At 42.0% G+C, this 13503-nt stretch overlaps 1 protein-coding gene across 1 annotated transcript in view; it reads right to left on the bottom strand.

Moving 5' to 3' along the window:
- The window catches only part of LOC122936253 (calpain-13-like), a 139431-nt gene that overhangs the window by 42127 nt on the left and 83801 nt on the right, over positions 1-13503 (bottom strand). The window contains exons 9-12 of the mRNA XM_044292369.1: positions 9860-9934; positions 6247-6407; positions 5701-5855; positions 2128-2139 (exon numbers count right to left, since the gene is read on the bottom strand). Coding sequence (XP_044148304.1) covers positions 2128-2139; positions 5701-5855; positions 6247-6407; positions 9860-9934 — 403 coding nt within the window. The remainder of the gene's footprint in view (positions 1-2127; positions 2140-5700; positions 5856-6246; positions 6408-9859; positions 9935-13503) is intronic.

Raw genomic sequence — 13503 nt, 5'->3', positions numbered from 1 at the left:
GCTAGTTCACCGCTGAGCTCTTTTAATAGCTTTGGGTGTATCCCATCAGGCCCCTGTGACTTATTTGTATTAATTTTAGACAGCTGACTTAGAACCTCTTCCTCTGTAAAGACACATGCATCAAAAGATTCATTAGTCTTCTTTCCTAACTGAGGTCCTTCTCCTTCATTTTCCTTTGTAAAAACTGAACAGAAGTATTCATTGAGGCAGTCAGCTAGTTCTTTATCTTCTTCCATATACCTTCCTTCTTTTGTTTTTAATTTGGTAATTCCTTGTTTTAGTTTCCTTTATTTATTTATGTATCTGAAGAATGTCTTATCGCCTCTTTTCACTGACTGAGCTAATTTCTCTTCTGCCTGTGCTTTAGAAGCTCTTATAACTTGCTTGGCCTCTCTCTGCCTAATCTTATAAATTTCCCTGTCATCCTCGTGTTTTTTTTTTTTTTTATAATTCCTAAATGCTATCTTTTTGTTGTTAATGATTTTGGCCACTTCTGCTGAGTACCACAGTGGTCTCTTCCTTTTTTTGCTTTTACTGACAAGCCTAATGCAATTATCTGTTGCCTTAATAGTGCCACTTTTAAGTAGTCCCATTTCTCCTGGACTCCAATGAAACTGTTCCAGTCTGATAGGGACTCGTGTACCACTAATCTAATTTTAGAAAAGTCTGTTTTTCTAAAATCTAAAACTTTAGTTTTTGTGTGGTGTGACTCAGTCACTGTACTTATAGTAAACCACACTGACTGGTGATCACTAGATCCCAAGCTTTCCCCTACAGTAAGATCAGATACCAAATTTGTGAATACTAACTCTAAAATGGCCTCCTTCCGGGTTGATTCCTCCACTACTTGCTGTAGAGATAATCCCAGTAAGGAATTTAGAATATCTATACTCCTGGCAGAACTTGCTATTTTGGTTTTGTAGTTTACATCAGGAAGATTAAACTCTCCCATAATGATAACTTCCCCTTTCAATGTCATTTTAGCTATTTCCCTTAACTAGTAGATCATATCTGTAATTGTGATGGGGCTCAGCTGTGAGCCATTAACAAACAGCTTCAGCCAATCTAGGAAAAAAGGATTGCTGGAGGGTGAAATGTGAAATTTAATCCACGATGCCGAATACTTATTAAGTGCCCCCCCGCAGTCCACCATTCAGACCCTCTGATATGGCAGGTCACATCAGTAGGCATTCAATACCTTTCAGAATTAACTGATCTTTGCCTTATCTTGTCCTATATTCATTTCTATACACTTCACCACATGGACGGTGGTTACATTGGGTCATATTTGGAGGTCCCTTCTCAGGGGCATAATCCCCAATTACTATCAACTCTCAATTCTACTGTATTATAAGTTATCATATTGTCATCGATACATCCAGATACATCTTCCAACCAAATAGCCCAATACCAATCTTCATAGAAGTAATATTTTTGTCCAAAAAGTTCCTTTTTAGTCAGCTAGGCCATGCAGACTGACATACACATGTGTAATGGTATAAATATCTGATACATGGAGATGCCACCTCTGGATCCAGAGAATAAGGGTCTCTAGCTTGATCGGCAGTTTCCCCAGATCCCATAGATTTGAATGCATCACGTACAAATATGGCCACTCCTCATACCCTTCACTTTGGGTTTGGTACTGAAGCTCACTCCCAGCTAGGTTAGAGTTCTAGAGGTGGGATCTCAGTCTATTTGATTTATGGACATGTAATAAAGGAGTAAGTTGACCCTTTAAGCAGTTAGGACAGGCCCATAAGACAACCATTGATAATGGTGACCAGATAATTTTGAAGGAAATAACTGGAGATGTTTTGATGGGTCTTAGATCAGGAATTAGATTGTTATCATATCCAACCAAAATTATCTGAATTTGCCATCTAAAATCTATATGTATTGCAAATGGCTGCCTTGATTTCCATCTAGTAGTCTGTCATGTGGCTTAACAAGTAGCAGCTGTTACATTATGACTGTTCTTTTTTGCAGCAATTGCAAATACAGAGATCAGTGTACACAGGTGTCTGTAGTATTATTAGAATGCTATTACCAGGGCATACCACTGGACATACATCATACATAGCATTAGGTATCTGCAGAGATATTAAAATATCATGAATTTCATACCTTGGCTACAACCTGCAAAAAAAAAAAAAAGAGAAGAGAAAAATAAATATTAGTCATTTTTCTACTGTACAATATGTAAATCCTCTGCATACTATAGATTCAAAAGATAACATGCTGTTTATTTCCAGCCACCACTAGGGGGAGCTTTATCATACTGTTTATTAGTTATATAGTAATTATACACAGGGGCAGCATTAATGCAGATATATTCTTGTACATAGGAGCAGTATTATAGTAGTTATATTCTTGTACATAGGAGCAGTATTATAGTAGTTATATTCTTGTACATAGGAGCAGTATTATAGTAGTTATATTCTTGTACATAGGAGCAGTATTATAGTAGTTATATTCTTGTACATAGGAGCAGTATTATAGTAGTTATATTCTTGTACATAGGAGCAGTATTATAGTAGTTATATTCTTGTACATAGGAGCAGTATTATAGTAGTTATATTCTTGTATATAGGAGGCAGTATTATAGTAGTTATATTCTTGTACATAGGAGCAGTATTATAGTAGTTATATTCTTGTACATAGGAGCAGTATTATAGTAGTTATATTCTTGTACATAGGAGCAGTATTATAGCAGTTATATTCTTGTACATAGAAGCAGTATTATAGTAGTTATATTCTTGTACATAGGAGCAGTATTATAGTAGTTATATTCTTGTACATAGGAGCAGTATTATAGTAGTTATATTCTTGTACATAGGAGCAGCATTATAGTAGATATATTCTTGTACATAGGAGCAGTATTATAGCAGTTATATTCTTGTACATAGGAGCAGTATTATAGTAGTTATATTCCTGTACGTAGGAGAAGTATTATAGTAGTTATATTATTATACATAGGAGCAGTATTATAGTAGTTATCAGGGCATTTTTTCTCAGAGAAAAGGTGGTGGAACTCACCCCCCTCCCTCTGTCCATGCCCCTCCCCACCCCTAGGACCGCCCCCTAAAACTGCCCCTTTAAAGACCCCCCCCTCCTCTTTGTGTAAACCCCACTCCTCAGGGGTATGGAGATTTCACGGTCTTTGCACTTGTGAAATCTCCATCTCGCCATGTGCAGGGAGGATAATAACTTAAAATCTTATTATCCTCCCTGCACAGGGCAGGATGGAGATTTCACAAGTAGAAAGACCTGTGAAATCTCCATACCCCTGAGGGCGCATGCGCGGTTGGGTGCACGCGCTGTTCCTGCGCGTAGGGGCGTGCGATCTAGAAGTCACGTGGCGGGGGTAGGAAAATTTTATAGTTCGGTTAAAATTTTACAACACCGGCGCAGCCTGGCCCCATCCTTCCCTCAAGTAGTGTGCCTGCCTTGCCTGCCAATGACACTAGTTGCCAGTTGCCACACATGGCCGGCGCAGCGGGCCCCATCCTAAGTTCCCCCAACTTGGGGGAACTTAGGATGGGGCCCGGCTGCGCCGGCCATGTGTGGACTAGGGCACTGGCAGGCAGTGGCACACTACTTGGGGGAAGGATGGGGCCCGGCTGCGCCGGCCATGTGTGAACTAGGGCACTGGCAGGCAGTGGCACAAGGGGGGGCCCGCCGCCCCAAGTAGTGTGCCAGTGCCTGCCTTGCCTAGTGCCACAATGCCATTGCCAGTGACGGTCGTGACAGCCAGGCTGCCAGTGCCCGCGGCCGCCGCTGCCCTAGTCCACACATGGGCAGCGCAGCCTGGCCTGGCCCCTTCCTTCCCTGTTCCTGTTCCCCTAATTGGCAAATTCAATCTTTTTTAATTTAAAAATGAAATAAATGAAAAATTACCTTTTTCCTTTTCCTGCCTGGTGCCGCTCTGCCTCCTGCTCGTGCCGACACCCCACGACACTAAACTGCCACCCGCGCCTCCCACAGCCGCCCTGCGTGCTGGGCGGGCCTGTCAGTGGAGCCGGAGGCGGGGGGTCCCAGGTCTGGGGCCGCAGACAGGTTGCAATGGAGTCGGCCTGGGGGCGGGGTTATGGGCCACTGTAGAATCGGCGTCTCCTCGGCTCTCTCACTCTCTCCGCCGCTGTCAGTGGTGGGACGGGAGCTGGAGAGCCGGAGGTGCCGGAGGCTGCAAGGCCAGGGACTGAGAGGCGAGCAATCATGATTGTAAACTGTCTAAGTAAGCAGCGGCGCAGCCTAAGCAGCGGGCCGGCTGGGCCCAGTAACTAAAGGGGGGAGGGGCGAGTTGGAGAAAATAGGTGGCGGAACGCCGTTCCGGGGTGTTCCGCCAGAAAAAAAGCCCTGGATAGTTATATTCTTATACATAGGAGGCTGTATTATACTGGTTATATTCTTGTACATAGGAGGCAGTATTATAGTAGTTATATTCTTGTACATTGGAGGCAGTACTATAGTAGTTATACTCTTGTACATAAGAGCAGTATTATAGTAGTTATATTCTTGTACATAGGAGCAGTATTATAGTAGTTATATTCTTGTACATAGGAGCAGTATTATAGTAGTTATATTCTTGTACATAAGAGCAGTATTATAGTAGTTATATTCTTGTACATAGGAGCAGTATTATAGTAGTTATATTCTTGTACATAGGAGGCAGTATTATAGTAGTTATATTCTTGTACATAGGAGGCAGTATTATAGTAGTTATATTCTTGTACATAGGAGCAGTATTATAGTAGTTATATTTGTGTACATAGGAGGCAGTATTATAGTAGTTATATTCTTGTACATAGGAGGCAGTATTATAGTAGTTATATTCTTGTACATAGGAGCAGTATTATAGTAGTTATATTCTTGTACATAGGAGGCAGTATTATAGTAGTTATATTCTTGTACATAGGAGCAGTATTATAGTAGTTATATTCTTGTACATATGAGCAGTATTATAGTAGTTACATTCTTATACATAGGGGCAGTATTATAGTAGTTATATTCTTGTACATAGGAGCAGTATTATAGTAGGTATATTCTTGTACATAGGAGGCAGTATTATAGTAGTTATATTCTTGTACATAGGAGCAGTATTATAGTAGTTATATTCTTGTACATAGGAGCAGTATTATATTAGTTATATTCTTGTACATAGGAGCAGTATTATAGTAGTTATATTCTTGTACATAGGAGCAGTATTATAGTAGTTACATTCTTATACATAGGGGCAGTATTATAGTAGTTATATTCTTGTACATAGGAGCAGTATTATAGTAGTTATATTCTTGTACATAGGAGGCAGTATTATAGTAGTTATAATGTTGTACATAGGGGGCAGTATTATAGTAGTTATGTCTTGTACATAGGAGCAGTATTATAGTAGTTATGTCTTGTACATAGGAGCAGTATTATAGTAGTTATGTCTTGTACACAGGAGGCAGTATTATAGTAGTTATAATGTTGTACATAGGGGGCAGTATTATAGTAGTTATGTCTTGTACATAGGGGGCAGTATTATAGTAGTTATGTCTTGTACATAGGGGGCATTTCGGTAGTTGTTATTTTTTGTACTTGCAAGACAGTCACAATAGCGATGATGGAGTAACAACAATTTCTAGCCTAGTTTTACAGGACAATGGCTGACATTTGTTCAGAGCACTTCTCCCTTTCACTATTTCACATTTTCCATACCTTACAGAAGGCAAAGCCAATAGGTAGCCATCGAGGACTGTATTTCCTTTCATTGCTAAGACTTTGCATAAGAGCCACGGTCACATTGTACCCCCTCTTTGTTCCTTGGGACTCTGGCACTGTGATCACGTACTGGGGATTTTTCCACATATCCTCTGTATATAATAGAGACAGATTTGGTTACCAAAAATTTTCCTGAAGATGCAGCATGACATAAGAGTTGTTTTTTAATGTTGTAAATTGGTTGAAATAATAAGTCCATTAATATTTGATCCCTGGGACCCTATAAATCGGCATCAGGCAACTCTTCAAGTAAGTAGCTGCCATACCAACATACTGTGATTTAGTCCCTGAATAAACTGAGGCGACTTGCACCATACATAACCACAGATATATGGACATTGCTGCATCAGGGACTGAAGTGAAGGGAGGATCCAACTAATCGCACATTGACAGACTTTCCCATGTATAAGCCAGCCATGTAAAATTCTGGAAAATCCGTTTAAATTAATTGTGTTTATTAAATGCAGTAATTGCTTGACCTACCTGCGGAGTTACAGCCTCCGGCGCTGCTGCCTCTCACCCACTGGTTGTAGTAGCTGGTGATCTCCCAGACACACTGTGGGTTTCCAAAATCCAAGTAGCTTGGCATGTGGTTACAGATATTCACTTGTGCAAAATATTGCACGAAATCTTTGCAGGACATCCTAAGAGCAAAAATACAAATGAACAAGGTCTAAATAAATGAAACAGACAACATATGAAAGGGTTACCCTCCAAAATGGGCTGTTTGGACCCTTGAATTGTTTGGCCAAAAGCTCAGAATGGTAAAAAAAAAAAACTGGGTAATACCTTACCTACTCTCACTGCTCTCATGCTGATCTTCAGTGATGACATTTCAACAACTGTATGTGACCCATGCAGGCAATCGCTACTGACCTCAGTGGTTTCCGCTATAGCGAGTTACTGGTGACCTCAGTGGTGCCCTCTGCAGCCAGTTATAGGTGAATTCAGTGGTGTCCATTGCAGCCAGTTACTGGTGACCTCAGTGGTGTCTGCTACAGCCAGTTACCGGTGATCTCAGTGGTGTCTGCTGCAGCCAGTTACCAGTGATCTCAGTGGTGTCTGCTGCAGCCAGTTACCGGTGATCTCAGTGGTGTCTGCTGCAGCCAGTTACCAGTGATCTCAGTGGTGTCTGCTGCAGCCAGTTACAGGTGAAATCAGTGGTGTCCATTGCAGCCAGTTACTGGTGACCTCAGTGGTGTCTGCTACAGCCAGTTACCAGTGATCTCAGTGGTGTCTGCTGCAGCCAGTTACCAGTGATCTCAGTGGTGTCTGCTGCAGCCAGTTACAGGTGAATTCAGTGTGTCCATTGCAGCCAGTTACTGGTGACCTCAGTGGTGTCTGCTACAGCCAGTTACCGGTGATCTTAGTGGTGTCTGCTGCAGCCAGTTACCGGTGATCTCAGTGGTGTCTGCTGCAGCCAGTTACCTGTGAACTCAGTGGTGTTTATTTTAACCAGTTATTGGTGACCTTAATGGTATCTGCTACAGCAAGTTACTTGTGAACTGGTGTCTATGTCAAAACTTTAGCTCTAGAGGCCAAGATATTGCAGGATATCCAGGAGGGGCAGGGGAAAGGTAGGTGAGTTTTGCGAATTTCAAGGGGCTAGGCAACCCCTTTAAAGGAAATCTGTCACCAGGATAATCGCTATTGAAGAAAAGCCATAGCCTAATAGCAGTAAGTACCTTAATTCCATATGTGCCTTTGTTTCAGCAATAGATGTTTTCTATCTTCTGAAAATCCAGTTTATTAAGTGTTCTTGCATGGCAAGACCACTTACTGTTATCTCACATATATATTCTTATTATAGCCAAATTTACCACCCTAACTCCTCCCACAGTTTTTACACTACATAGACAGTAATATACCGAAACGTGCGGATTGTTCCCGATTAGTGTGCTATTACTTTGTGTAACGTTTCGCTGAATGGTTCATGAAATATCTGTGTTTTTGTGGCGAAATTGGTCCCATAGGAATTAATGGTGGAATGTTCAAAACTAGAGTGGGAGCTGACAAAAGCTAGAGTGTGAGCTGAAAAATCAGGACATGATTTCTAAACTGCCACCAGTCCCTCATTTTCATGCCCACCTACACAATCTTATATCAAAATGTTCAGCTATCCCTGCTGCCACTAAAAATGTCCACGGCTAAGCCATAGTCCTGATAGTTTTCACAATATGACCATTTGTTTGCAACTCTGGTCGCCTATTGACATTGATTGAAACTCCAGTCTAGCCAGATTTCTAAACTGCGACTGTGCCTTCATTTTTAATATTTCAGAGATATAATGTAGTTCTGGGTCTTGTGATTCTCACAATATAAAGCTCTTCGCTGTAGGATTTATAATTTTTAAACTACAACCGTTTTAAGATGGCAACTGCCATTGAAGTGAGCAAGTTGGAGCAGTTTGTTTTTAACCGCTCTTCTCTGCCCTTGCTGTAGAGTGAGTTGCTATAGGAACCCAGGTGTGTGAGCAGCCAGCAGAGTGACAAAAGCTAGAGTGTGAGCTGAAAAATCAGGACATGATTTCTAAACTGCCACCACTCCCTCATTTTCAAGCCCACCTACACAAATCGGCTGATAATGTTTTAATGTAATTGTGAAGCACTTTGGGCAACAACATTGCAATTAAATGTGCTATATAAATAAATAAAAGTTGAAATGCATTTCTGACTCTATCAAGCTTGCCATGTGCACTTTTTAAATTTGATCAATCAATTGGTTAGTGTAATGTTTACTATCTTTACTGACTCCAAACACTCCACACAGTTACTCTGCCCACTCCATAAAGTTACTCTGCCTAGTCCAACCTTTCCACAGTTACTCCAGCCACTCCAACCACACAACAGTTACTCAAGCCACTCCACCCAGTTACTCCGCCCACTCCAGTCTTAGACTACTGGTGGAGGCAAGAACACTTCACACAATTTCCCCAGAAATTGTAGATTTTCTAGTTTGGTATGCAAGGGTGCCCAGAGGGGTGTCACTCTTGAAAGAAGGAGCCCAGGCACCCCCCCCCCCACACAATGTGTCCACCAAACCCTCCTACATCACATTCAAGCTATAATTCTGCCCCCTTTTTCCCTGCTCCCAGCATGAGGGCGTGCCTGGCATGCCTGGGCTCCTTCCTGCAAGAGTGACGTCCCTCTGGGTACCTTACTGGCTCATTTGCAAATAAATTGGATTTTCAGAAGATTAAAAACATCTATTGCTGAAACAAAGGCACATCTGGAATTAAGGTACTAAGTGACATTAGCCCATGGCTTTTACTTCAATATCGATAATCCTGGTGACAGATTTCCTTTAATATATTAACAACTGAAGACATAAATATTTACCCCTTTAAGTGCTTAAAGGGGTTGTCTACTAATTACTCATCAGACAGGCCATAAAAGTAAGGTGAGGTCCACCATTCTCTAGACTGAAGTGTCTGTAAGGCACTCCTTTGTAGCACAAGGTCTCCCCCACTAACAAAGTCTGTTAAGCCTAACACTTAGCAAAGCAACACCCTGTCCGCAATCTGACAGATGCACATGGTAGCAGTCAGGAGGAACTCCCCCTGAAAAACAATGTGGGAGCTTTATATGCCCACTATTTTTGTAAGGTTATTTCTAGATTTACTGAAATACCCCTTTAAATCTTTATATCCTAAGTCTATTCATCTTTGTCACTCATTACTTTTGTCCACCCCCCCGTATTTGCATTCCTCTAACCCATGTGAATCTGGAAGGATTGGTGTCACATCACCCTACTTGACTGGACAATGGCAAGGAGCAGAAATATAACTTATAGCTCCTGCACTCTAGAGGAAAATATGTTGCAGCCCCCCCCCCCCCCCCACCTACACACACACAGACCACGTGCCATTTATAATAGTGGTGTCCTCAGGCACCAGGCTTTAGGGCATCTACATGTATTTAAAAGTCCATTTGGAGAAGAACATACAAGTTAAATCCTGAGGTACAAATACTGTATTTAACACCCTCTGATATAAAGAAATCAGTTCCTTTAATTCTGTGAGGGTTATATGATGTGAACAGCTCTATTAATCCTAGGGCTCAATGATGGAGTATGGAAAGAATGTATATAAATATACCAAAATTCGCCGTCATTCCTGTCAACATTCAGTTTTTTCCTTATTTCCGGCCGGACTCTGTCCCATTGAGGTGATCTGGAATAGAGAAGAGACACATTTTGAGTACAGATAGAAATCAGGTCGTTTTTTTTATAGTATGTTGGATTTTACAGAACAGAAAATTAAAGGACTGTTGTAAATACTTGTACCACTAGGTGGTGCATTAGTTGTTTGTCCTCTGATTCCATCATTGATCTTCTACACTGTAGCACACCAAGAGGTCAGCTGTGGTATTGCGTGTACTGCACATAATTTTTACAAAATTATGTCCCATAACAATACATGCAATTATAGCCTTGAATTGCATGTCCTAACTTTGTTAGATGTTGCAAAGTTGAGTTCTTATATTAGTATATTTAAATTTAGGTTCGCTTTGGTTGGACATAGAACTGGTATTAACCTAATGTTTTATTTTAAGTTAGTGAGTCCTACTGTGTAATGAAAGAAGACCTGATGACTACTTGAATGGAATCATAACCAGAGTATATAGCATGGTCACTAATAAATTCAATATCAGGTATAGCAACTGCATAGGACAACCAAACCTACAGTTCCATGAATAGAGTCAGGCGTTCACCATATTACTTTACATTTTATACTTCCACAAATCCAGATGGTTTAGAGATTACTGTTGAAAGTGTTATAATTTCTAGTAAGCTAAAATTGTAATTTTTTTAATGAATTTGTTAATTTGTGTCACATATATATGAAGAAATTCTTCAAGTAATGCAGATATAAACACTGTCTTGTATTTGCAGTACCATGTCTGACCACATGATGTGCTTTTTAGAAAAAACACCCGTTCCAGCACATGTAATGCAATACACAAAAGCCCAATCTAGCGGCACTTTAACCGTTGTTAGAATTTTTTTGGCTGCTGAAACAAAATTGGGATTGCTGCCATAAAGCACAGTTGCTAAAAGAGCTCAAAAGTTGAAAAATGCAAAATGGCCCTCCTTCCGTCCTTGAAACAGTCCTGCTCATGTTTAGCAATTAAATTTTTGTATGCAATTATTATTCACATTCCATATATTAATACAGCGCCGGGATGACATATTCCACCACTTATACTGTATCATTATATTTACTGGGAACAGCCCGATGAAAAATCAACAACAGATCTGCAGAGAGTCATTATTTCCACATCAAGAATATCAATTATTTCTAGGAGCCGTCGTCTAATTACAGGAAAGTCGACTACATTCTCTCCGCTAATGGAATAGGACTATACGCCAGTTTAACGACATTAGCAGAGTGACAAGTTTCTCTATAAACAAAGCAGAATAACATGTAATAGAGGAGAGGCAGAATTGACTATATAATGTACAATGAGGTATAAAAATGTGTTATTGTAGTGATTGATATGTTTTTGCAGCTTATGTTAGCAGCTTTCTGACCTATTCAGGGACATTTTTGAAAAAATGGGGAAAGCTGCTTATTGTGATGTCAGAAGGGGGATCATCTGTTAAATAATCCCACTTCTGACATCCTATTTGGAGATCGGTGAGACAGGCAACGCGTGGTTTGATCTGACATGTTTTCTGTTTCTGGTGCCTGCCATACTTTCTTTCCCCAGGTGTGGCTATTAGGGTCATATAACCTTCTCTATTTATAGTTGCTTCTCCCACAATGCTGTGCGGTTTATAGCTTCTGTTTGGACCTTTTGGCTAGATTGTGGTTGGATCTCGGTTGAGTTGGTGCTTCCATTGCTCCTTTGAAGTTAAGTCTTTCCTTTCCCTTTTGTATTTTGTTTGAGTTCTGTGTGTTGCATTTCTCTATTGTTTGTATTAGGCCTGAAGGAGACTCCTGTTCATCCTTCCTTTTGGAGGAACAGGTGGTCTCGTCCCTGCCATTAGTACCAGGGTCCTATAGGGCTTGAAAGGATTGTAGGTATTCCTGCATATGAACTCACCTACCTTTGAGGCCTGTTCATACTGGTAGTCAGTCAGGATTTTGGTTAGGGTTTTCACTAGGAGGTGTCTATTTTCCTTCCCTAGTTTTCAGGCCTGATTCCCTGGTCCCCCCTTCCCTCCTATGCTCGGTGTGGTGTTTCCCTCCCACACCAATACGTGACATAATAAACCAACAAAAACATCATTTTTGTGTGTTTGTGTGCAGCCATGGATCCTATTGCTGCACTGGCAGGTCAGCTGCAAGAGCTATCTTTGGAGGTAGCTGACCTCCGCACGACAGTCTCGCAGATGCAGAGTAGAGATGGCCTTGCGGTTCACCCGGCAGTTGTTTCGCGACGAACAGGCAAACATATGGCGATGTCCATACAGGACAGCCAATTGAGACGTTTCTGCACATGGACACACCCCTACCCTACAAATAAACCCGATCTGGCCGCCATTTTACATTCTGTTTTTTTGCCAGTTTAGGGATAGGTTGCTGTGTGGCGCAGGGACAGACTGTTAGAGAGTATAGAGACACCAAAAGCTAGCTAATAGGGCCACAAAAGTCCTTTTAAGGACTGGTATAGGTGTGCTATTGATAGGTGTGATATACTGAGGTGTGTGATATACTTATAATATACCTTCTAACATAGAAAGTGTATTATAGTGCATTTGTATTGTGCAGCAGTTGTGTGCGGTTCTACTGCCATACAACAGCTATATAGAGGGACAAACGCTATTGGAACAACTAATTGCAACTGGTGTAATATACCAGTTGCCCCCCCAAAAAAACTGATTAAGGGGTTCTAAATACCTGCTTCCACAAATATTGCTCTTCTATAGGGACTTTGTCACAGGGTCATTTTGAAAATGACAGGCAGAGGAAGAGGCAATCCATTCAGCAGGGGTGGTAGAGGTCGGGCAGGTGCACCAGGCCGGAGCCTAAGTGGGAAGTTAGAGAAGGCACGTGCGATTACCTCAAAGGATGCTTGCACCAGAGTTGATTGAGTGGCTCACTCAGCCTTCCGCTTCTGCACCCTCCTCATCCTCTCTATCTGCACCCTCCTCACTCTCTGCTGTGTGCACCCCCAAAGACACCACCACCATAGCCCCTCCACTCGAGTCAGAGGAATTATTTTCCCATCAATTCCCAGACCTTACCGATGCGCAACCATTCTTGGCATCGGATGAGGAAGAGGAGGTGGCAACCGCCGCCACCCAGCGCTCTGACGACAGTGCCCAGATCAGCCCAGGGAGTGTGGTCCCCACTGTTGCTGCCTACTCCGAGATGGTGGTGAAGGTGACGATGATGACGTGTCGATGGACGTCACGTGAGTGCCCACAAGAGAGGAAGAGGAGGGGAGTTCAGAAGGAGAGACGGAGCAGCAGATAGGGAGGGGAAGGAGGAGAAGCAGGCAGAACTCGCAGTGCACAGGAGGCAAAAAGCAGACTTGTAATGTATCTGGAATGAGCCATCCACCATGCACGGTCACATCTTGCGCTCCCAGGACGCCGGCACATGGCTCCGCAGTGTAGGCTTTTTTTAACTTGTCAGCTGCTGACAATAGTGTTGCCATCTACAGCCTGTGCTGTCAACGCATAAGTCGCAGTAAGCCCAACACTCACCTAGGGATGACCACCTTAAGAAGGCACCTGGCCTCCCATCACCGAGCCCAGTGGGAGCAACGCCGTCAGAACCCACAAAGCCAC

Source organism: Bufo gargarizans, chromosome 4 (assembly GCF_014858855.1).
Source record: "Bufo gargarizans isolate SCDJY-AF-19 chromosome 4, ASM1485885v1, whole genome shotgun sequence".
NCBI lineage: Eukaryota > Metazoa > Chordata > Amphibia > Anura > Bufonidae > Bufo > Bufo gargarizans.
The sequence above is the reverse complement of the archived record's forward strand: the minus strand, read 5'-3'. Positions and strand labels throughout refer to the sequence as shown.